This window comes from Pyxicephalus adspersus, chromosome 2 (genome assembly GCF_032062135.1).
Source record: "Pyxicephalus adspersus chromosome 2, UCB_Pads_2.0, whole genome shotgun sequence".
NCBI classification, from domain to species: Eukaryota; Metazoa; Chordata; class Amphibia; order Anura; family Pyxicephalidae; genus Pyxicephalus; species Pyxicephalus adspersus.
In genome coordinates this window covers 150,211,057-150,237,618 of record NC_092859.1, presented here as the reverse complement: position 1 = coordinate 150,237,618, position 26,562 = coordinate 150,211,057, and the positions used below count along the sequence as shown (strand labels likewise).

Sequence of the window (26,562 nt, the reverse complement as noted above, 5' to 3'; positions counted from 1 at the left end):
CCCACACTCATACTTAACACCTGGCCATGAGTGCTGGACCCATTCATAATAGTCACTTACGTGTCAGTTTTCTTACCAATGAGACCTGTGAAATTCTAGTTTATCTTAGTAAAAGGCTGCCATCTAATAAACTCTTGTTTGTTTGGGAGGGATGAAAGAAGTATGAGCGCTTAGCACTTGTAAACAAGCTCCTCAGTGTCGGTACATCTTGTTTATCTTGATCCTAAGCAGTATTGCAGCCTGTTCCCCATGTGCCTGACCTTTACATGATGTTTAGAAACATTTAGAGCCGAGATGTAGAAAACCAATGGTGGAAAATGGGTGGAAATATAAGGCATGTTAGATGCTGGTATAGCTATAAAGACATTGGACCTGACTTTTTAACGCTCACCATAGTTGGAGAGAATACACTTTCATCAGTGAGGCTGGGTGATCCAGCAAACCTGAAATGGATTTCTTCAATGTCATTTGGTATTTACTAGAAAATGTTTTCAGTCCCAGACCAGATACATTCCAGGTTTGCTTGATCACCTAGCTTCCCTGATGAAAGTATATCTTCTCCAGCCTTGGTGAGCTTTAATAAATCAGCCCCATTGTGCACATGGTTCAGATATAAAATGTCCAGACCTGTAAAGACTTGTATGGGTATCAGTGTTTCTCAACTAAGGTTCCTCCAGAGGTTGCTTGAGCAATGAGCAATTTGTGACTCTCGGGTGAGTTTAAGTGACAGCAATGAACTTTCAGGTTATCTGTAAGGATGACATTCTTCCCAATGGCCAGCAATGTCTTCCCACTGACCACCAAACTAATGTACTGTGAGCTGTGGATATAGTAAATATAGTAAAGTTTCCCTGAAGACCTTAAAATTATTTCAAGGGTTCCCCAATGTTAAAAAGTTTGAGAAATACTAGCTAAATAATCATACAGATGATTGATTGTTCTTTTAACCATCGCCACAATTGTGTGAATTAAATTAAAGCTTATCTTTGGGCAAAAACTGGCATCTGTTCTTATCTTGATGGCCATCATCCTCTAACCCAGGGGTGCCCATAATTTTTACATTTTTTGGCTTGCGACTAAGTCAAAATTATCTACCAACAATGGTATTTGGGCTTAATAACTCTTGTGCATGGTAGAGTTTATTTTGAAAGGCAGGGCTGATCTACTCGCGTTGCTTTTTCAATCTACCGGTAGATTGCGATCCATGTGTTGGGCACCCCAGCTCTAACCCATCCCACATGTCTATTTAGTTCCTTACCATGAGAATCAAAAAAATATAAACTTCCTTGACATCTCCACTCATATGCCAACATGAGTCATTCCCCTCTTGTCTCCCCGCACTGACATGACACCTTTAATGAATTGCCACAGGACCCCACTAGACAGCAAGAAGGAAGTGTCCATGTCATGCAGGTGGTGATATGGGCATCCAAAGGACCCATTAAGAGGGAAGCAGAACAAAGAGAAAGTTGGGTCTGAAAGGTAAAATCCCTGCAAATTCAGGCATGGGATCCCAATTTGGGTGCCTTGTGGACCAAAAATGTCTGTGTGGGATTTTGTTTTCAATACGAAAAACTTGGTAATGTTGCCTTAGTTGAGAGGCATCAGGCTTTCTTTGCTTATAGGCCCCTGAGCTACGCGCTGACTCCAGTGCTCCAAGCAAGTTCCTACAACATATTATTGCATCTTGGCACATGTTGCAGCTGCATATTGCCTGGCCTGTGGTGGGGACCATAATACAGATAGAATAGAGAATTAGCATATACACAGAGATGATGCTTTCATAACAACATTTTTAATCTATTCTGATGTTCAAATATATATCTGTCTTGAGTGGTGGTCTTAGATAACTGCTAAGTGGGTTGATATGTACCGTTATTTTTGGATAAATTGATTACCATTTAAAAAAGAAACCAGGTTAACAAAAAAATTGCAAGACCTCCCAAAACAAAAAGGTTGCTAAGGGACTGCAGTTCAACAGGTGCAGAAAAAATTGCATCATTAAGTCTACCTGTGGTTTGTAATAGTTTATATAAGCATAGGAGCTGCCTTCCTGCCAGGTATGAGGAGCTGTCTATTCAGCACCAGAGTTACCTGTTCTAACCTTACACATAAACGCACACCTGTTGTCCAGCCTAGTGTAAAATCCCAAAATGGGACCTAAAAGGAACAACAAAATCAGCTCTGCTTTTAAACATTGAATATTTAATGTAGAAATGCTGTTTGCATAGGGTGAAAGTGGTGGTGACTATGGGCTGATGATGCATATTGCCTTATGCAATTAGGACCCTTCAGGCAGCAATAACATTGTACAAATTTCAGTACACCACAACAGCCAAATATATGTTATGATATATACTGCCTGGCCTGAAAAGGTACCAACCATGTGAGCGCAGTGTCATGATCTGGGGTGCTTGTTGGGGTAGTGTTATAATCTAGGGTGCCTGTGGGGGCAGTGTTTTGATCTAGGGTGCCTGTGGGGGTAGTGTTATATTCTGGGGTGCCTGTGGGGGCAGTGTTATGATATGGGGTACCTGTGGAGGCAGTGTTATGATCTGGGGTGCTTATAGATGCAGTGGTATGAACTGGGGTGCCTGTGGAGGCAGTGTTATGACCTGGGGTGCCTGTGGGGGCAGTGTTATTATCTGAGGGGCCTGTGGGGCAGTGTAATGATCTGGGGTGCCTGTAGGGGCAGTGTTATGATCTGGGGTGCCTGTGGGGGCAGTGTTATGATCTGGGGTGCCTGTGGGGGCAGTGTTATGATCTGGGGTGCCTGTGGGGGCAGTGTTATGATCTGGAGTGTCTGTGGGGGCAGTGGTATGATCTAGGGTGCCTGTGGGGGTGGTGTTATGATCTGGGGTGCCTGTGGGGGCAGTGGTATGATCTGGGGTGCCTGTGGGGGCAGTGTTACGGTCTGGGGTGCCTGTGGAGGCAGTGGTGGCCAGTGTTATGATCTGTGATGTATGTGGGGTATGTGCTATGATCTGGTGTGCCTGTGGGACAGTGTTGTGATCTAGGGTGCTTATGGATGCAGTGGTATGATCTGAAGTGCATGTGGGGGCAGTTTTATGATCTGGGGTGCCTGTGTGGGGCAGTGTTGTGATGTTGGGTTCCTTCAGTGACTCAACTCAACAATGGTTTGTACCCAACAAAGGAGGTCAGCTGACTACCTCTATATACCGAATGTCCAGTTTTTTCCATCAGTGTATTTTTTTTGTCTTTCCTGATGGCTCTAGCAAATTCCAAGATGATATCAAATAAAAAGGAATAATTTGAGGAGTTATTAATTCAATGAAGCCAACATCCCAAAATTCACATAACCTACAGCCCTTCAACTCTTCATCAAGTGTTCCACCAACTGGATGCATTTCGCGGCAGATACGTTTTTACAGAGGAATTGAGAGAAATGAACGGCTGTAGGTTATTCCAATAAATGATTGAACACAACATGGGTAGCTGAGCTTTCACATGAGGGTCTGATATGTTTTAATCAGCAACTAAGATGTTTTGGAAGCAATTGCTGTGGCTTTGCTCCTCGCTCTGCCTGCCTGTGTCTTGCCTATGTTTTCCCATTCCAATCCTGGCCTAATTATTCATATGGAGTGATGTTTAGACATGCATAGTGTTCCCCTGTAAAAAAACAACTGCTGAAGTAGTAGATATTTATCTCCCGTGAATTGCGTTGAGTTGGTGGAACACTTGATGAATGCATTTTGGACATGTCTGTATTGTATCATGTTTTAACTATTGTAAATAAATGATGTTTTACAGTGATTTCATAACGATTATTGATTAAATGTAGTTAAAGCCCCATTCAACAATTCCTTGCTTATTTCAAATACTAAGATGGCATTACCAGGATTTATTGGGTGCAAATTGTGAGAAAGTGGTTGAGGGAGAATGAGATATCATTTGCACCCATGAAATGGCCACCACAGAGTCCTTAATCCCATTGGGAATCTTTAGGATGTGAAGAACTTTACACAGTGGTCCATCATCAATACAAAATCTTGGTGAAAAATATTGCACCTCGGTTGGGAAATTAATGTTGTGACATTGTATAAGCTTATCGAAATGATGTGATGGTGAATGCATGCTGTAATTAAAGTTGAACATAATCCAAAGAAATATTAGATTGTGTGATTTTTTTGGGCCAGACATTGCTTGCTAGGTGGTACTGCTTTTTGCACATCTTGGCTCTGTCTTTGTGCTGCATTACTTTGAAAGCCAGGCCCGGCTTTAGTTAGAGTATTTTATAATATATATTTAATGAATAACATATTTCCGTCAAAGAGTTTAGAGAACAGGAACCAATGACATACAGTGTCAGCAATGTTCTGAATGTATCCTCTGATACAACCACACATAGAGATACTTAGTAGCACAGTCCCTGTACAAAATAAAAAAAAAGTGCTGATGTGACATATTGTGGGAAATGTCTGGCGCCCCAAATAATATCTTATGCCATGAGCTAAAAATGAGCTAAAAGCAGGAAGGCTGAAATATGCAGGGGGCCGTAAGCTTGCTGCTGCCAGAGCAATGTAAGGCTGAAGCCTATCTCTCATTTCTTGTTCTTCCTGAATATTCTGTTTTTGTTGGAAGACAAGCATGGCGTTCCTGCCAGATACATCCATTTCATCAACTGCTTTGACCACAGTGAGAGAACAGCGGGATGTGCAGATGTGAGTGAGGAAAAGAAAAGCTTGTCCATAAGCCTATCTCCCAAGGCCCACATTAACGTGTCTCATGTATCCATATCTATGGAGGGGCTGCTGTGCTGAGGCTTTGAATGTTGTTATTCTATATCATCCTCATGAGAGACAAGGCCTCGCTCAGCAATATGAAACAAAAACCTTTGTGATTGAAGTTACATTAAATTTGGGGGTCTTTCACCGCCAAACATTCTTTGTGCAGAAACAAAATGGCACCTCGCAAGGTAACCTTAAATCTACAACATATCATGATTCTCTTTCTGTGTTTTGCTATACTGATGTATTTCTTGTGTATTGCTAAATATTTTTTTTGTATTAACCTTCTTTGTAACTCTTATTATATGATGCAGTGCGATGGCTCAATAATTCATTATTGCTGAGACTGGGAATTGTCTTTATTATATTATTATCCATTTTAACAAAATGAAACCATGCATTCATGTTTTACATTGTTGGGTATTTTCAATTTAATCTATTTGTTTATATTGCACCTTTATGCATAATTAAACTAAATTACCTACATGAAAATCTATGGGGTCTGTCTATAACGAAAAGCAGATGTCACTATCTTCTCTCTGTAAAGCTCAAGAAAGGCGTCCAATAAACGTCAGAGGATTGTCGCTGGAAATATTATTTCATGATTGTTTCCAGTGACTGATGAAAAGACCAGCATTGTACATATAATGTTCTCCTGTTCTATGGAGTTGACGAACAAGCAGCACCCACTGTGCTCTCCTCCATAGGATTGAACAGCAGTTGGTCCTGTAGCATTACCCTATGCAGAACCATTCTTCTGATGTATGTATGTAGCATTACCCTATGCACAACCATTCTTCTGATGTATGTATGTAGCATTACCCTATGCACAACCATTCTTCTGATGTATGTACAGAGCATTACCCAATGCACAACCATTCTTCTGATGTATGTATATAGCATTTCCCTATGCAGAACCATTCTTCTGATGTATGTATGTAGCATTACCCTATGCACAATCATTCTTCTGATGTATGTATGTAGCATTACCCTATGCACACTGTGGCTTGTCCCATTCAAAAAAGTCAGGCCCAGGTGTACAGGTAGTGAATCTCCATGCTGTTCTTTCTTTTTAATGGAATAAAACAGCACTGTAATTGGAGGAGAGTCAATGACACATGACCAGGCTCCCCAATCCCAGAGCTCTCTGCTCCATTGGGAGAAAGAAATTAATGAGGCTCCTGGTATTTGTGTGTTCAGAACACTCATTGAGATCTGTTAGTCTGTATTAGGTGCAAACTGTGAAGCCAGACAAGTACAAAGCCTATTTGTAAAGTTCATCGATTTATAAATGTGCAGTGAATTTTTCTTTAAAGCTGCAGTATAGCTGTCGTATAGCTATGCCATATGGGCATGTGAACACTGAAACTGAATCACATTTTATTTGCAATCATATAGATGGTCAGGTGTGCCATTTACCTGGATAAGACATGGCAGTAGCTGCTGATATTTTGGTGCCACCTTCAAAGGTCTTGTGGAGTCCATTCTTTGACAGGTCAGACCAGTACTGGTTGCACAAGAGTTGCCTACACAATTTTTAGTGCATACTTTTAGAACTTTAGGAATTCTGTTTGAAAGTTGACTGTTGGATGGCCCAAATTAAAGTGAAGCACCAATCAATGAACAGAGTAGAGAAGGATCAGACTATTCTTTTTAGTGATGTTTGTTTCTCTGCTGGAAAGTTATCCCCTCATTTCCTGTACCAGTGGGACCAGTGAGATAGAAAGTGTAGGTATATCCCCCCGTTGGAGGTGGATGCAAAAGCAAAAAATAAAGAAAGTTCTAACTCTTCCCTACCAATAAAAAGTGCATTGGGAGCCAAGCACCCTGTGTGAACAGCCATCATTTTTATGCCATCACCCAATACGATTCCTAACAATGGTTTTAAGTGACAGTAAATGAAATTGTATTCTAATATATTCTAATATTTTTTCTTTCTAGAATGTAAACAAGAAGCAAAAATACATTGACAGAGAATCTATTATTATTATTATTATTATTATTATTATTAATAAACAGTATTTATATAGTGCCAACATATTATGCAGCGCTGTACAATAAATAGGACTTGCGAATGACAGACAGATACAGACAGTGACACAGGAGGAAGTGACAACTCTTCCCAAAAGAGCTGACAATCATGGAGCAAGGGGAAGTAGCACACAAACTTCCACAATATATTTAGGGAAAAAAACTGACCAAAATTCCACTGAGACCGAGACCAACCTTTACAATGTAACTGAAGCTTTGCATCGCATATTTGGTTATGAGAGTGTTTCATAACTTGTTTATTAACCAGGCCATTTTTACAAACCACAGCTTTCACAATGTATGGAAAAAGTTATCCTCCTCAGAAAAATCAAATCACTTTCTCTTATTTCCATCAAGAAAAAAAGTCATTTCTACTGAGAGACAATATAGAATTTTCCATTAACTAGGCAGGAATGCAATAGCTACATCTGTAAAGTAAAGGTCTTGTACAGAGGTTTCTTCCATGTTAATGTTCTGTGACCCCTGTCATGCCTGCAGGGGACATTCCCAACAGACGTACAATGGATGCATTTAGAGCCGGAGCTCAGACATAGGAGATCAAGCCCTGGACTATTTGCTAGCTCCTATGGGGTCTCCACTCCCCTAATTTTAGCCAAGTTCTGATATTTTTTATGTTATCCTTTCTGTCCATGTAGGAAAGTGGCTTAGATTACTGATGCAAAAATTGTGGATTTTTTATGATTTCTTTTTAAGATTTCTTTCTCTTAGATTGTAAGCTCTTCTGGTTAGGGTCCGCTCCTCCTCCTGTATCACTGTCTGTATTTGTCTATCATTTGCAACACCTATTTAATATAGAGTGCTGGGTAATATATTGGTGCTGTATAAATTGTTTATTAACCTCCCTAGTGATCCATTTCTTTCCGGTTTTATATGTCTAAAAGCGGTACATTGTTTTTCATGAAAATGTATTTTACAGTAGAATATAATAGTATGAGTATAATAAAGTTTGAAACACAAAATTATGTCAAAATAATAAATTGAGAGAATTAAAAAATCTATATATTTAAAAAAAAAAATTTTAAATTTTTTTTTTTTTTTTTAAACACATATTAAACTCATACTAATGTATATACTGTAAAATAAATGTACTGCTTTTACACATATAAATCCAATGTATTGCATTCAATACAGTTATTTTGTATTGCATGCAATACAAATGGATTTTGAATTTACCGCCCCACCGGCAAAGTACACATGCACCGATGTCACTGGGAACTCCCCGGTGACTCGTCGGATGCAGAAGGCGGCCGGAAGAAGAGAGAAGAAGACGGAGATCGCAGCAATGGACGACGCGGGACGCCGACGGATCGGGTAAGGCTGTATTTACTATTACTTCCCATAGGATTACCTACCCGGAGTGTGACTCGGGGTTACTGCTTTTAGCAAACTTTTGTCTACCCCAAGTCACACTTGAGGTTACCTCTAGGGAGGTTAAAAAATGTTTAATAATAATAGTAATGTGATTGAGTATTCTTTGCAAAGTGAATTTCATTGCATTTATTATGCTCAGTGATAAATCAATTGCAAGGAGGAAATTTTCTTTGGTAAGTGAACTATATCTCTTTATGATTATTATTATTAATATTATGCATATTGCAAGATCGAGTGATGTAAGCAGCAGCAGGATAAAGATGGTGGCCCACGCTGGTTTCTCAGCACCGGGACGAAGAAAGAATCCAGTACTGGGACAGGATAAAATCTGATTGTGGAGGGATCAAGGGCTTTGTGGAATTAAAAAGTAAGTTTCATTTTTTTAAAGAAAGTTCCACTTTAAGGTACAAGGCTATTAGAGACATTGCTTCTAACTTAATAAAGCTCTTCAAGGCTGGGCAGGATAAACTTTCATCAGTGACGCTGAGTGATTCAGCAGACCTGGAATGGATTTCCTAAAAGTAATTTGCTCTTTCTTAGCAAATGTTTTGAATCCTGGACCAGATCCATTTCAGGTTTGCTTCACTGCTGAAAGTTTATCCTCTCCAGCCTTGGAGAGCTTTAATCAGGCCCTAATGGGCACTCAATCAGGCCCATTGGGTTTAATTTATTAAAGCTTTCCAAAACTGGAGAAGATAGACTATTGAGGGAGCTCCTGGGTGCTCCAGCAAACCTGGAATGGATCTGGTACAGAACTGAAAACATTAGCCACGTAATAGCAAATGTTTTTTTTAAAAATTCATTTCAAGTTTGCTGGATCACCTAGGTTCTCCCTCAGTAGTCTATCTCCTCCAGTCTTGGAGAGCTTTTATAAATCAGAACCAACGTCTCTAATAACCTTGTAACTTAAAGCAGAACTTTCATTAAAAAAAAAAAATAAACTTACTTTTTTTACTCTTGCAGATTCCTTGATCCCTCCACAATGAGGTTCTGTTCGGTCCTGCGCCTTCCTGAATTTTTTCTTTGTCCCATATTCCTTTAATTAATCAACCCCTAAACATCTAAGAAACACTTCTAAGATGCAACTCTTACCGGTCTCATTGGAAGAAGAATCTTCCGCAGCAATCATGCCTTCCAGAAAGTCCCATTCACTGAAGCTGATTGATAGCTATAGAGAACAAGGATCATCTCTTATCAATGCTTCACTTATATGACCCTCTATGATCTGCCTGCTGCTTTGAAGGGGCCACACACGTATACATCATACATAGATAACAAGCTAATAAATAAAAATGTTTAGAAGTAATCACATGAATACATTCTTTCAAACTTTTCTTCATGCATAATCAGTATTCCTTGTGTTCCCAATGCACATATGTTTATTACTAAACAGGATTTATTTAGCGCCAACATATTACACAGCGCTGTACAATTAATAGGGATTGCAAATGACAGACAGATACAGACAGTGACACAGGAGGAGGAGAGGACCCTGCCCCGAAGAGCTTACAATCTAGGAGATGCTGGAAGCATATCTATCTATTACCACAGGTGGACGGTTGTTGAACCTTTTATGTGAATATAAAATTATGATGCACCAAGGCATAAAAACATTTTTCCCCTCAGTTTGTCTTTTTGTAGATGTTTATCAGTTATGCACGTATTACTTTCATTATTTCCAGATTGTCTTCCCATTTCCAGATAAAAATACTCATTTACTTTTCTGAAGCCTTACGAGAAATCCATGCTATGGGTCTATTAGACAGAAATGGAGAATATTCTGAGCCAGCCAGGCATTTTCATAGACAATAACATTAGGAAGAAAGTTGGAATTTATTTCCATTCTTCCCCCTCATGTTTTGATAGGAACGAGTTAAACTATGTGGAGGTTTGTGGGACTGATACAGCTGGAGAATCATTGCTGCAGGCTTGGGAAACGCCTGGGCCTGTTTTGCTTGGATGACTTTGGGTACAAATCAAGCCATGAGGTCAGAGTGACATACTGACCAAAAACATTTTCCGATCATGAATCTCTGTCCCATGTACTGAAATGTCCCACCCAGTAAGTGCAAAGCGAGCTTAGGCTTCTCATCCTGCAAACCAAGAGGTTCCAACCCAATACCCTGTCCATGGTGTACAATGTCTCATTCTGCTCGGTGGCATTGGTGGCCTCCTGGCACGGCATCACAGTTATTTTTTTCTTTTATTATTTGTTGTATGTTTTCGTGCTTTTATGTCATTTTGTCCTTTTTATTTTCCTTACCTATTTGAAGCAACAAAGGCCAAGCTTAAGTTGAAGTTTAATCTGAATATATTTTGCTTTCCTCATTCCCCTTTAATCTTTTTGCTGCAATGGTATAGATAGAAGGGGAGAGCAGACATTAAAAAAAGGTATTGTAATAAAATATATATTTACATATATATATATATATATAATTATGTAAAATGAAAGTGACCCTTTATATAATGTCTGCATTTAATGACAGTTGTCTCTAAGTTTCCCTGTAAACTTTTGGAATTTCCATTTTTTTTGTACCCGTGATCCATATGACAATCAGAGAAGGTGGAATCCACATTAAAAACACGACACAGAGATTGTAGGCTCTTCGTTGCAGGGTTCTCTCCTCATTGCCAACCCCTATTTAATGTACAGTGCTGCGTAATATGTTGGTGCTATATAAATACTGTTTTTTTATTATTATTATTATTATTTTTATTAAGATTAATAAAAAAAAAGATGTTTTGCTTATACATAAAATATTGGTATGTTGTTACTTCTTACATGTTGTGGGGTAAAGACTAAATTTCTTTTGTTTTGGTCTCTCTTCACCACCCATCGATCTTCCATTCAGTTCCAAAGTCATAAAATTCCCTATTTATAGCAGAATATGTTCATAAAAAGCAGAGAGCCTCCATGTTATGTAACTTTTATAGTTCTGATGCTGACAAGTCCCCGGGTTCCAGACAAGCGTTCCTCGTCTCCTTATTGCCTTTTCTTGGAATGGAGAGTATCCTTGTGTGCTATAACAATGTACAATATGTCAGTTGTTGTGTTGGCAGCTTTAGCGGGCGAGGGGGATCAATGCAGCCCTGTTTTTGCTGACACAGAGGGCACCGGCGTCTTTGATTTTTTGCCTTGCTTTGTGGTCCTGGTTGTCACAAGTGACCCTGTGGGACTTTCTAGTGTCTGGGAATTCTGTTTTCATCTGACCCGCTTGCCTAAGACAAATGTTCTCTGTACCCATAATCCTATTCTGTGACCACTGCGAGACACAGATACAATTTTATGTAACTGCCATGATTACAATTGTGACTAATTATTATTTCTGAGTTAGGGCCCTTGTGGTTTGCCTACTACATGGTTGGCAGCTCCCAGGCCCACCGCTGCAGCCCAGGAGGGGTAAACTGCACCACTGGTACCCCCTGTGCGTACGGCTGCGGCACAAATATTCAAACAGCAAGTGGGCGGCAGTCACTTTATTATTATTATTATTATTGATAAACAGGATTTATATAGCGCCAGCATATTACGTATAGCTGTACATAGGGGTTGCAAATGACAGACGAATACAGACAGTGATACAGGAGCAGTGGACCCTGCCCGGAAGAGCTTACAATCTAGTAGGTGGGGAAATTAACACACAATAGAATGGGAGATATGTAATGGTGGGAAGTAGTGATGGTTTCAAAAGACAGAAGAAAATGGGTAGGTAATTTGAAAAAATGGGCTTTGAGTGCTCTTTTAAAAGAGCAGAAAGTAGGAGCAAGCGGAATAGGACGAGGAAGACCATTCCAGAGAGTCGGGGCAGCTCTAGAGAAGTCTTGGAGCTGTGCGTGTGATGAGGTTATGAGTGAGAAAGTCATTAGTAGGTCATTGGAGGAGTGAAGAGAGCGGCTAGGGGGTTATTTATCTATCAGGTCAGAAATGTAAGTGGGACAAGGACTGTGGAGGGATTTGAAGGCAAAGCACAGGAGCTTGAATTTGATTCTAAGGTGAAATGAAGAGAACTGCAAAGAGATGCAGCAGAAGAGGAGCGGTGGGAAGGATGGATGAGTCTGGCTGCAGCATTCATAATACATTGTAGAGGAGAGGTTTGGGTTAGTGGAATACCAGAGAGGAGGAGGTTACAGTAGTCCAGACGAGAGACGATAAGAGCATGTACAAGGAGTTTGGTGGTCTCTGAGGACAGGTAGGGGTGGATTTTGGAGATGTTGCGTAGGTGAAAGTGACAGGACCTGGAAATGTCCTGCAAACTGCCTCATGTGCGGACAAAAAACCTAAGAGGTTAGAACAGCTGTTGACCCCATTGCAGAACCTCGTGGCTCACTTCAGTTCTGAAATGCCCCTTAGTACATTTTATCCATATTGCTATTTGAGTATTTTGAGCCCAATGGTAACCTTTGTAATGGACGATTGTACTATGTGTGGCTACCACTTAACAATGGCATGTTTTATATCCCTGTTTAATGTACAGCGCTGCATAATATGTTGGAGCTATATAAATAATTTTCTTATTAATAATAATATATGCAGCCACCTCTGCATTGCCTGTTGTCCTTGTGGTTGATAGGAAGAGGTGTTTGTTCTGGCAAACTGTCATCAATTCCCAACGTATATCAATAAAACACTTCATTCATTTTATTGATAAGTGGCATTGGGTTGAAGTAAATCAGTGGCAGGCAGGCAGGCAGGCAGGGAATGCAACCATCCTGTAACCCCCTGCTACCAATACAGGAGAAACCAGGAACCCTCCGCTGATTTATTTCTCCAGTCAAAAACTTAATTGGGCTCAATGTTTAAAAGGCACTAAAATTTCTATTCATTATGGGCCATATGTACAGAGAACATATATCCATTGATATGGTTGATCACCTTTAATACCTTGCACAACAATGTATAGGATAGACGAGGCAGTGCCAGGAATAGGAGGTTTTTGCTACATTATCATTATTATTATTATTATTATTATTATTATTATTAATAATAATATTAATAATAATAATAACTATGAACAGGATTTATATAGTGCCAACATATTATGCAGCACTGTACATACCCCTGGTATTGTACAGCGCTGCGTAATATGTTGGTGCTATGTAAATCCTGTTTCTTATTAATAATAATAATTAAATAGTGGTTGCAAATGACACACAGATACAGACAGTGACACAGGAGGAGGAGAGTACCCTGCCTAGAAGAGCTTACAATCTAAGAAGTGGGGGAAATAACATGCAAGTTTGTTAACAAGAAGAATATCCAAACAGGAGGAGAGGTAAAAGTGAGAAGTAGGATCACCTTCACAGCATGTGGCTTCTCCTTTACTGTCCAAAGAGCGGGCAGCAAATATATATATATATATAAATCGATATATATATATATATATTCAGAAAAACCTCTGTATATTAATAATAAGAGTAACAAATGCTAAATACAGTTTATTTATTTTTTTATCCTTCCTTAAAATAGTAATGGTGGAGTTGATCTTCTGGGATTATAAGGTCATCACCTCTATACTTATATATCATTATTAATATTATAGCTCTCTCATGAAATTCCTGTTGACGTATTCTCTCCTTTTCAGTGGTCATAATTAATTCCTTCTGTTTATTGATTCTCTGAAAGTATCTTTCCTTTCAAGTCCAGCCAGAATTAAAGGAACATCTTTCCTTATTGAATGCAGAAAAATGGGCTCAGCTCTTTTGGCAGGGTAGGAAGAAATGGTTTGTTTCTACCATGCACTACAAAGAGAAAGGCCAGGTCTGGTTCTTTTTTATTATTACATCCAGCACAAAAGCTTATCTTAAGCCTCTTCATATTTCTGTCAAGGTAACATGAACCAAAACTATAAATCTGGGCAGAGAAATGAAGATATTTCTGTGTGATTCAAAGGATCCTATCGGCTCTGTATCACTGGCTCAGGGGCAAAGAATACAAAGAGGAACAATCGCTTATCTTGCTGATCGGAATAATAACATGCAGAGTTCTATAATGACCCAGATGAACGTACAATGATAACAGTAACATGCAGTGTGATATAATAATACACAGGAGGACATAGAACGGTCAGTGCCCCTCATCTGAACCCGGATCCATCTGACCCATTTTTGCTGCCCATATTAAATCTGTCTTATGTGAAGACCTTTGTAAATGTCGGCTCACTTTCTGTTTGTTACATGGTTTTTGCTTTTTGGGTAGTTCTATTAACCGTTCAGGAAGTGTTTTAGAGGAATCTAAGGTGAACCTATGCTGTGCCATACAGGGCCAAGCAACATGATTTCCAAACTTGTGTCCACTTCAGCTATACAATATTATTATTATTATGACTATTATTAATAATATTAAACATGATTTATATAGCACCTACATATTATGCAGTGCTGTACATTAAATAGGGATACGTAAATAGCCATATAGGTTCCATGTTCTCCTAACTTGAGCTCCATGTTTTCCTGCTACCATGTAACAATGTTGGGTACCCTGGTAGCATTATAACTTTGTCCTGGAGGAAGGAGAGTGGGGCATATTATTCACATACTCGGAAGTATTGGATATTTATCTCCTGAAGGTCAAGGTTCACTTTAACTGCCACCACCCACAGGTGCATATATTTCACCACGCAAAATAAGCAGCGAGAGAAGCAAAATGCACATGTGCATTGGTGGATAGTGGTATGTTTCCCTGAAAATAAGACCTACCCCGAAAATTAGCTACTATATATAAATACATGGACAAAGGTGCTCATTTAGGTAAGCGTTATTGCTAGACATGAGAAATTGGGGCCAATGGTTCTAAAGAAAATGGTGTCACAAGAAATTCAAGATGGAATTCAGGGTTGATGATGTTCCAGAAGATGATGACACGACTGTATTTGAATAATAGTGATTTTTGGTTCAAGAATAAATGTCGCTTGTTGTTTATGAAAAAATAGGACCTAATTGATTTTTTGGAGCAAAAATTAATATTTTTATAATGTACATAAATTGGTGGTAGCCAAACCCTAATGTATAGTTATAAGGGTAAGATTATTAAACAAATAAAACAGGGTATTTTAGGCAAAAAGGATAGATGTGGTTTGTTGAAATGTCAACAAATAAAAGGAATAACTGGTAAAGTAGCATTTACACTTGCAATCATAGTCGTTGGAAAGGATCTTTCACAATCCTTTCTAACGACTAAGCACTGCAAGATGCATGAACGAGTTCTGTACAAACAGCACCATTCTGCTCTATAGAGAGGGGAGGAGTGACGGAGCGGCACCCTGCTGCGCGTCTCCGCCTTTCCTTGCATTAGGATCGCTCGTCGTTCATCGTCCGTGGGTTCGCCAGGACGGTCTTTCGGACGATGAACGACGCGCGCTGTACACTGCTCAGATTCTTGTCCGATATCGTCCGATACCTGAACCGATTATCGGACGAGAACCATTGGAAGTGTGTATGTAGCTTAAGGGTTTTGGTATAAACAAAAAAACAGTATGGTGGTTCAAGACCTATTAATAAACTATGGGTATAGGGACCTATCTCTATAGAAAGCTTGTCTGGAATACTACCTAAATCATTATTGACACTAGCCCGACGCGTTTCACCCAACGGGTTCTTTAGGAGTAGATTGAGAACAAGGTATAGGATTTCTTGTATGGATTCCAAGACTTGACACTTATTGAGTTAATGCGGGCGGTGGTAGGGATTAGTGGTAGGGAATACCGGACTTCATAACTATGTTAGTTACTGAGGGCAATAATAGGCTATTGGGATTCACAGGAGAAATCTGAAAAGGGTCCACAGCAGGATTGATTTTTAGGTGTAGTTTGTGGTAGGATGTGGAGGGTTAGGGTGGTTATTAGCGTTGCGTCTGCTGGATAGGAAAAGATAGTGGTAGTTAAGGAAGACCCCTATCCTCAAACAAGGTTTGCCTATTCAATGTGACCACAATTTCTTTTCTTTATGTTGCACAAAAAAGCATTTGTGAATAGAATCTCATTGTGGAAGATTTTACCCGGATGGCATCACCAGCTTTGGCTGCCTGAGGGGTAATGAAAGCTGTTGCAGGTATAGACAGACACTTCCCTTCTCTTTAAACCTGCTAACCGGGGCATTTTAAGGCTGTGCTGCTTACATCCCATGCTGCTTACATCCCTTTGCCTACAAAATTATTACTCATCCTTATAAATTATTGGTTGTAAATTCACATTTTAGCCTCTTTATACACTGAACAGCACAAACAATTTTTCACATAAACTAATTTTGTTCTTTTTAGATTTTCTCCACCAGAGACTTGAAAAACAATCTCATCAGTAGAATGGACCCGGGATCTTTTCTTGGACTTGCACAGTTAAAACGCCTGTAAGTATTAAACGGTTTCTCCTTCATCATGATGCTAACTGTATTTTTTACTAAATAAAACATTTTTTTTATTATTTACCTTTTACTTTATTACTTAATTTATTACCTAACTTTTAGACCCAGTAATGCCATCATTGGGTTTCCATGCTCTGCAATGAATTGCAAGCAGATCATGGCTAATGGAAGGGGCCAGCAAATGCTGTACATTGCTTTTTGGAAAAGTCACAACACACTTCAATAGGACTGATCCTGAAAAATGCTGTTGGTTAGCCTATGGGAAGCATATATATGTCTTGATGAATGGAAGTTCACCTGGAGATCTGGGTTTTTCTATGCAGATTGTGTTTGGGTGCAGACCACCCTAGGTAAGGCTTACATTTGATGCTAAGATTCCAAGAGAAAGGACAGCATGGCTGCACGGTTAAAAGTGCTACATAATGTAGGATTGGGGTTCTTTCTGACTTCTGCAGTATCTTCTACTGCACACTGAGAGCTTCTCATTGTGCAGTAATATCAAAGTAAGTAATTTTAATACAGTAGATGAGCCTATAAACTGTGCAAGGTAGAATGAAATGTTGGAGGCCTGTTCAGAAAATTGTACTGTACAAAGCAGAGTTCAGATATTCATTCCCTCCAATGTAAATGGCACTCCCATGGCTTTCCACTGGTTACATAAATTTATCATGGTCTTATGCATGCCCTTCTCCTGTCCTATGTAAGCAATTGGACAGATCTACCTTGTCTCAAAAGTAGGCCTAGCATGTATGGCCCTTATTGGGACCTGGAGGTAGACTTGGTATTTATATACATACTAGCCATGGTATGTATACCTACCCATCACACATACTGAGTGCCCTTTACATGCAAATAGCCAATGGCCCGTTAAGCAAAACTGGTTCCTCACTGCACTCTCTTCTGGTTCCTTTTGTAATCTTGGCGATCAGGTATGAGGCAATGGGTTACTAATTAATAATAAGAGTTATCCTTTTTATTTCCTTTTTCCTCCATCTCTTTTGTACCTTTCCAACCACTGGAAGCTTCTGATGGAATCTTTCTTCTCTTCCAGGGACATCTCCAACAACAGAATTGGCTGTGTGAATCCCGCTGCTTTTCAAGGCCTGAGCAGTCTAAGTCGCCTGTATGTATATATACACCCAACCCAACTAAGACTGTCCAAATATTTAGTTACTTGAGCTTTAGTGCACTAATAGGGCTTCTATACTATATGTAGGATAATAATACATTGTCTGTCCAACAGGACACTACGGGATCTATTTATAAATGCATTCATCCAAGAATAACCTAAATGTTTAAAAAATGTCAAATTCAATTGGTGAGCTAACCTTTACCCATGATTTGTACATTTTTATTAAATTCAATGTGACAAGCATGAGCATTTTGGGTAAAAGTTTTATTAAATTTGAGCAATAACATTTATAAATAGAACCCTATAAAACCAAGGACAGCATTATATAAATAACACTACATACAATATATAACAATTAAAAAGCATGAAAAGTCTTTATTAGAGGTAGAAGTGAAAAAATCTGAGCCCGACTGAATCCAGTTAGATTTTTGAAATCCAATCATGTTTGGAAATTCTGAGTTGGATTTAGTATTTTTTTAATGACCAATATTGTACCTGTCAATTTCAGGTATGGTATGGCTCAGCCAATCACGAGATGTTCCTACAAGCAAATGTATGAATTCTAGATTCCCAATCTATACCATGTATCTTACAGCAGCAGGTGAATCTCACAGCTAGATCATTTTTATTTTAGGTCCTGTCTAGAAGTAGGATAGAATCCAGCTGCCTGTCGGTTCCGCAACTGGATTAGCTGTGCCTCCTATATGGTTCAGCCAATCAGTCCACTGAAGTATAGTAAGACAATGACAAGTTAAAAAAGTTAATTTAAAAAAAAAACACATCTGTTTTTTGCACAGTGCACTCCAAAGTGCCATACCACAACACAAAACTCTTTGCATAAAAAAAAAAAAGAAAATCAAGCACTGCATTATTTATTTTTAGTAGTAGTAAATTGTATTCATATAGCGCCAACATGTTACACAGCGCTGTACAATATTTTGGGGTTGCAAATGACTGACAGATACAGACAGTTACAGAGGAGCAGGAGAGGACCCTGCCCTGAAGAGCTTACAATCTAAGCATCACATCACACAATCACATGACACACCAATGTGCACAAGCTAATGTATGCGCTCTGGTGTGAACAAGCATAACCTCCTAGGCATTGTAGTACCAAAAACACATGCACAGAATTGTTAACATTTTTGAAACCTTCCCAGTTCTTTTTAATTTTGATGACTCTTGCAGAAAACTGTATCATCAGATGTAGCATTTGTCTCTGTGCCTCACAAAGCAATGGATTTAGGAACATTTAAAAAAAAATATGATAAAATAGAAAAAATATTTGTTTTGGCCTTAGATTCACTGAGCGCTCAGAATAGAGCCTCTCATTTCAGCGACCACAAGGCAGAGGAACAAGTACCCTTTCCTTAAAATATACCACTATTAAAATGCCAGCACTCCTCTGACACTTCCATGGCTATAAAACACACTGACTAAGCATTTGCTGGACCAAGCTCTATTTTGGGACAATAAAATGAACGTCCCCTCCTGTTGTTGTTCTGCATAGGTCCTGTGCTATTTGCGGCCATGGAGGGCTGACCATCCCGCGTAGGCACGGTCACGTGACCACATTACATCCCAGCTGGAGCCAGGCGCATGGTTCCAGGTTGAAATGCAGCCTGTAATTCCAGTATTCCTGGGCTCAACTGTTACTACCTTGTGCTGCGGTCAGCCGTGTCTATGCCAGGAGCCAGCTCTAATTATTAAAACTTCTAAAGGAGCATATTTTACTGCATTCCAAGAAAAGATCATTTTTTAAGAAAATGCAGAAAAGGCTCATTATTAAATGACTAAGCCAGCTTGGTAGGCATGTACTCAGTAATTCACCTATTCACTGGGGAAAAAATACTGGGTGGTCAACTGGTATTTCAGTTTTGAGTAATTGATGTCAGTCGGTGGTTCAGTCGGTGGTTGGATTCCATGGGACACCTGCAGGAAGATATCTTCTCCCGGCAGGCTTTGGGATAGGATAAACATGCCTTTTCTAGGGCTGGTTTAATGCAGAAGCATGTTAATCCTATTCCGAGGCCGAGGCGGATGTCTCATGGGACCCAACCACTGACTGAATCTAATGACATCATTCACCTAAAGCTGAATACCAGTTGACCACCCAGTTTAGGATCGTTAGCTGAAGTTTATTCTGCAAATATTTTTCTCCCCTAGTACCTCCTATCCCCATTATGGACATGCTTAGGTATTTTTGTATTGAAACCAACCTTCACCTTATTTTGGACTCAGTGACATCATCACTGGTTCCCTGTCCTTAGCTGGTTAGCAGGGTGCTAGATGTAGCTTTCTGAGAATATCACAGCACCTTGCCAAAAGCCCTCTGAAGTGCCCTCAGCCCTGGTGCAAGCAGTGAGCTGGCTCCGGGAAAGAGCTAGGCAAATCGATAGACAGATATCAGTCTGGATGGATGGACATTCCTAGGAAGAGAGCAGACCGCCATAGGCAATGCCCACTCAGGTACATTGTCTTGGCATCACCTTCGATTCTGCCCTCCCATTTACCCTTCATATTCAGAACATTTCTAGGTCCTGTCACTTTCAGCAACATCCCCAAAATTCACCAATACCTGTCCCCAGAAACCACCAAACTCTTTGTACAGCTCTCATCATTTCTCGTCTGGACTATTATAATCTCCTCCTCTCTGGTATTCCACTAACCTGACTTTCTCCTCTACAATCCTTTATGAATGCTGCAGCCAGACTCATCCATTCTTCCCACCGCTCCTCTTCTGCTGCATCTCTTTGTAGTTCTCTTCATTGGCTTCCATTTCACCTTAGAATCAAATTCAAGCTCCTGTGCTTTGCCTTCAAATCTCCCTTTCTTTACCTTAGTATAGAAAAATACCCCCCTAGCCGCTCTCTTCGCTCCTCTAATGACCTACTAATGACTTCCTTACTCATAATCTCATAAGACTCCCAAGACTTTATTAGGGCTGCCCCAACTCTCTGGAATGGTCTACCTGGTGATACTTCCCCCACCTCATTGATTGTAAGCTCTTAAAATCCATTGCTTTTTGAGGCAGAGACAAATGATATACAGTATCTGATGATACAGTGTTTTGCAAAAGTCTTTAAAATTAAAAAGAACTGGTAAGGTTTCAAAACTGTTTGCAAGTGGGTTTGGAGTTTCAGTCCCTAGGAGGCTAAGCTTGTTCACACCAGAGCGTACCTGTAGCATGTGCACAAAGGTGTGCCATGTGAATCTGCACGTTGATGTGATGCAATACTTAGATTGTAAGCTCTAATGAACTAATGAACGGGGTCGCCATTGTAGGATTCACCTTCTATTCCTATACTGGTGACATCCCCAAGTTTTTAATTTTTTAGTTTCAATAATAGTAGAAACCATAAAACGGGGACGTTGAATCTCCCTGGCAATGGCTGTTATTCTTTGCACAAACGTCTTGATTCGACTCAATGTAATTGGATCTCCACTGGTGGGAGGGCAGGAGAATCTGTTGTGTTACCGTTCACATATCTCCATTCTGAGATCATTTTTATATTAAACAGCCTTTTCTGCATCTAATATAAAGCAAATCACAACCATTTTTAATAATGATGACATCATTAAGTTATTAAAAATGAAGTAATCTACAAAATTAATAATAATACAACATGTTTGTAATTCCATCTCTATGTATTTATGTAGCACCATGTCTGGAAACATCTTCTCGACTCTCCCGTCAGGGGTGTTTGATGAGCTGCCCAGTTTGAAGCTGGTGTGAGTATTAAAGATCATCTGCAATCATCTACAGAGTGATCAGATAAAACAGTTGCTGAGCCTTTGTCATGTGTTCTTTCAGGGACTTTTCTACCGAGTACCTAACCTGTGACTGTCATCTGCGTTGGGTCGCCGCATTGACCAAGAATGGTTCAGTGCAGATTTCGGACAGGACGTTTTGCTCTTACCCCAGTGCACTCAGAGACAGGACTCTACGCAACCTGAAGGAAAGCCAACTGACTTGTGGTACGTGAACCAATGGGATGACACGAAGGTTGACATTGGGGATTGTTTCATTTAGTCCCAGATAATAATTGGTCTTTGATTGTGATTGGTCTTCCTGACCTTCTCAACTATCCATCTCTTCTACTTCTCCTTTTGTAATGGCCATTGGGATATCAATCCTTTCTTTGTGTCTATACTATACACTTAGCAATGTGAAGCATAACTCCATACACCATCGTTGTGTACCAAATGGCTATGACCAAAGCACTGGGAAACACAGCGACAGTAACTCTCCTGGTGTAATCTACAAAGCTTGGCTTGACATTCCCCAACCATGGGACAATGGGGACACAAGAAAACAGGACATGCAACTGATGAAATAGTTGTTCTTTATTGTGTTAAGCCAGGGGTCAGCAAACTTTTTGGACTATAAGGCCATTTCAGGAGGTCAAAAAGGTACACTAGGCCAGAAGAAACAAGGTGTCCAAGGAAAGGTTTTTTCCAACTGTGACTGCAAACGATCAGCCTCAGTCTTCCTCTCATCTGCGGTGTAGTCTTTGTATATGTGTGCGCTTGGCATCGAAATGCCCCTTGAGATTTGACCCCTTGAAAGTGCTGTTGGTGTCATTACACACTAAACACAGGGCCACATTGGGCAAAGAATAATTCGTCAGTCGATTTGGGCTGAAAACACGACGTTCGAGGTCAACCTTCCGGAGACTGGTAGCTGCGCATTGCTTCTTTAGATGTCACAGGAACTCACCATAACACGACAATTCAATTAGACCAGGTCCAACAATAAATAACTAGGGGGGGCATTAGACCGGCCTGGAATATTGGCTAGGCTGTATCCGGCCTAAAGACTGGAGTTTGCCTACCTCTGTGTTAAGCGTTGATTATGACCAGGATCAGCCTGGGATACCAGTTTTTAAGCTTAGCTTGGCTATCTGTACATCCAAACATGGAGGATAGGGCACAAAAAGGGAAGAACCTGCAAAACATACAGCTGTTTTGTCCTATACTGTGTTCAGCATTGACTATGACCAGGATAAAATTGACACAATGGGCCTGAAGTAATACATCTCTCCAAGGCTGGAGAGAATAATCTTTTATCAGTGAATCTAGGTGATCCAGCAAACCTGGAATAGATTTCCTAAAAGTAATTTGCTAGCAAATGTTTTGAATCCTGGACCAGATCCATTCCATGTTTGCTGGATCACCCACCTTCATTGATGAAAGTTTATCTTCTCCAGCCTTGCAGAGCTTTAATAAATCAGGCCAAATGGCAGCGATGACTTTGTAGACTACATGGGCTGTTTTTTTAAACTTTGCTTGGCTATTTGTCCAACTAACAACTGCAAATCTGGGTGTAAAGTTCGCCAAAGGGGCACAAATTTAATTTTTCTGCCCACTAGCCTAAAATGAGAGGTAAACTTTCCCCCTTTCACTCCCCTTTTCCATTATGGAATTTTTAATAGATGTGAGACTGGTGACTTCTTTTTAAAAATATTTGAAGTTTACACTTCATTAACTGGTAAAATGCAACTCCACGCATACACACAAGAAGTAAAAGATCCTAGGGGTTCCTGATGAAATCATTATTATTTATCAAATGTTGTTCTGATTACAGAAGGGACACCGGAACTCCACACCCACCAGCTTATTCCCTCCTTGCGGCAAGTCGTGTTTCAGGGCGACAGAATACCGATCCATTGTACTGCGAGTTACCTGGGCAATGGCAGCCAAATCATCTGGTACCATAATGGAAAGCAGGTGGAGGAGGATGAAGAACAGGGCATCATCCTGGAGAAGACAGTCATTCATGACTGCACCTTTATCACAAGGTACTGGATAAATATGTGAAAAGTAATTTAATACAGGTAGAAAACACAATTTAATATATTTATGAAATCTTGAAAAATAAACCTCACCGGTTTATCTAAATTTACTGATTAGGTACAAGGAGTGGATCCTGGAAAAGTCTGCTAATGCACTGTAATCTGCAGAGAGGTCCAGGGCTTGGATAAAGTTGGCTGGGTCACAAGACTGGTTTGACCTAATTACAAATACAATTCTGCAAAAAAATTAAAATGACTGTCCTGTATGTGGTACTTGATGAATTTGCTTGAGGAATTTAGGATTTAGGGATGCATTTAGGATGAACTTGTGGTGCTTGAGGAATTTTAGTAACCAGGCTTCAAGGACATTGTTTGCTGTGTTCTTTGCACCTAATCTTTAAATTAAGTTATAATCATTGTAATGTTAACTATTTGTTCCTATTTGTTTTAGCACATCAATATCTATGGTGGTGTCTTCCTTATATTATTAAGAAACTATGGCCACCATGGCTACAGTTGAAGTTTGTTAAAAGTCATCCGTATTACAGCTCCATACACATCTATCAGTCCATTCTCCACTTTGTAAATCCTATAGAAGTCTATGGGTTGTAAAGGTGGCATCAGGACTGTGCAGGATTTAAACAAAACAACTATCGAATCTTGTTATTTGTAAAGAGGGAGTTCATATAGGTCAGGAGAAGGGGCCACATGGGATTATCACACTTTATATGAAAATACTAATATCCATTAAAGTGGTAAAGCTGACACAATGGGCCTGATTTATTAAAGCTCTCCAAGGCTGGAGAGGACACACTTTCATCAGTGAAGCTGGGTGATCCAGCAAACCTGGAATGGATCTGGTCCAGGATTGAAACCATTTCCTAACAAATAGCATGGAACTTTTAATAAATCCAGAGGCATACGTTAAATTGCTATAAGAAAACCTTTATCATTCAGCTTGTGAATTAAACTAATTAGATTTATTTACAAAGAATGAAATGAAAGTGAAACAGTTGCATTGAACAATAGAGCTATAGATTTGCTTTAAGTGTAAAATTACTTATAGACTTTACCACTTTATTATGGAAAAGATATGCGATGAAAGACATCAATTTTAAGCGGGACTTTTAAAACCAGTACCATCAATATATTACAAAAATAACACAATTTTAATATTAATAAACATTAATAACAAACATCATTTCAAATACATAAAACACAATAAAATTGTGGGTGTATATAATGACCTCTCCTTATCCTATTCCATAGGCTTCCCTTGCAAGTGAGTCTTCCTCCTGAAAAAGCAGATTTTTCCGCGAAATGCGTCAAGAAGTAATTCAGAATTTAAACCCTTTGGGGGTATTCTGTAAGGAGAGGTCATTATATACACCCACGATTTTATTGTGTTTTATGTATTTGAAATGACGTTTGTTTTTAGGGTATATCTATAGGGTAACCCCAGGTGCTGCTTAAACCATTGGTTACCTGTGGTTAAGAAGCAGTTGCCACACTGCTCCCAATCATCCATCTACTTCCCTTAGAAATGTTAATTCTTGCAATATAGATCAGAGATGATGTGCATCTGAGGTCACTTCTTTACTGAAGACTCTACACACTATAATACTTTTAAAGATCATAGGTTTAATTCACAAAGCTGTAATGGTTGTTATTTGTCATAATGACTGTTTTCAGCAATGACAGCCAGTGAAAGCTGAATAATAAAACCACTTATCTTAAAATACTAATCATTATGGCAAATAGCACATGAGTTATAACTAAGCGAAATCATGTCCAATTTCCAAGGCTATGAATGTTATGGATGTGGCCTGTTTAAGATAAAGAAATGTATATAGGTGGATGTGTCTTTAAACACTTTATTATGGAAATAAGTTCCCAACCTTAGAGGCTGAACCAACAAACTTTGACAATGTGTCTGCAAGTGGAATCCTGTGACATCATCTCCTGAGAACCTAAGAAAATAAATCTCCTTGCTGCCATTTTTTATTACAATCACTTTCTGCACATGATACATGAAATTCATGTATGCGTCATACTCTGGACTCATGTTTATGTTGTAGAATGGGGGAATGTAGGTTTAGTTCTTGTTAAAATTGAGTCGAGGGAGAGCAGGAATGTATTGTTTACACTCAATGTCTGCGTTTAAATTTAGCAAATGGCTCTGGTATTACGGCCCTGCATCCTGCTGACTCCAGCCCTGATAAACTGTTTATTCCTAGCTGGCAAATCAGCCGTTTCCTCTCAGCGTGAAGGCACATCCTGTGCGTTCAGGGACTCCGATCGGATGTACAATTCCCTTGCCAAGGTGCACCAAAACTGAGCAATTGACGGCAAATCAGAGTCACTTGGCCCACCTAGTCTGTGCATGTTTCATTGTTACAGCACAGGCAAAATAACACTTGAAAATAAACACGTGATACACACATTCCTGAACGGCTTCCAACTTTCAAAAAAGTTCTGTGGTGTATAAACTACTACAGCCTTCTGCTGTTCTCATGACTAATGTCAACTCCATTTATTAAAACACTTAAATTGTGTATCTTTGCAGCTTATTATTATAATTATTAATATAATAATATTATTATTATTATTATTATTATTATTATAAAACAGGATTTATATAGCGCCAACATATTACGGAGCGTTGTACTTTAAATGGGGGTTGCAAATGACAGACGAATACAGACATTGACACAGGAGGAGAGGACCCTGCCCCGAAGAGCTTACAATCTAAGAAGAGGGGGAAGCAGCACACAATAGGAGGAGGGATATGGAATGGTGGGAAGTAGTGAGGGTTTAAGAGACAGAAGTAGATGGGTAGGCAAGTTTGGAAAAATGGGTTTTGAGAGTTCTGAATGAGCAGAAAGTAGAAGCAAGCTGAATAGGTCTTGGAGCTGTGCGTGTGATGAGGTAATGAGTAAGGAAGTCATCCCTATTTAATATACAGCGCTGCATAATATGTTGGCGCTATATAAATCCTGTTTATTAATAATAATAATAATATTAATTAGTAGGTCATTGGAGGAGCAAAGAGAGCGGCTGGGGGGGATTTTTCTATCAGGTTAGAATGGTAAGTATGACAAGAACTGTG

At 39.5% G+C, this 26,562-nt stretch overlaps 1 protein-coding gene across 1 annotated transcript in view; it reads left to right on the top strand.

Annotated features, from left to right (window-relative positions):
* The window catches only part of ADGRA2 (adhesion G protein-coupled receptor A2), a 139,072-nt gene that overhangs the window by 78,285 nt on the left and 34,225 nt on the right, over positions 1-26,562 (top strand). The window contains exons 3-7 of the mRNA XM_072402773.1: positions 16,440-16,511; positions 17,578-17,649; positions 21,319-21,390; positions 21,473-21,636; positions 23,246-23,459. Coding sequence (XP_072258874.1) covers positions 16,440-16,511; positions 17,578-17,649; positions 21,319-21,390; positions 21,473-21,636; positions 23,246-23,459 — 594 coding nt within the window. The remainder of the gene's footprint in view (positions 1-16,439; positions 16,512-17,577; positions 17,650-21,318; positions 21,391-21,472; positions 21,637-23,245; positions 23,460-26,562) is intronic.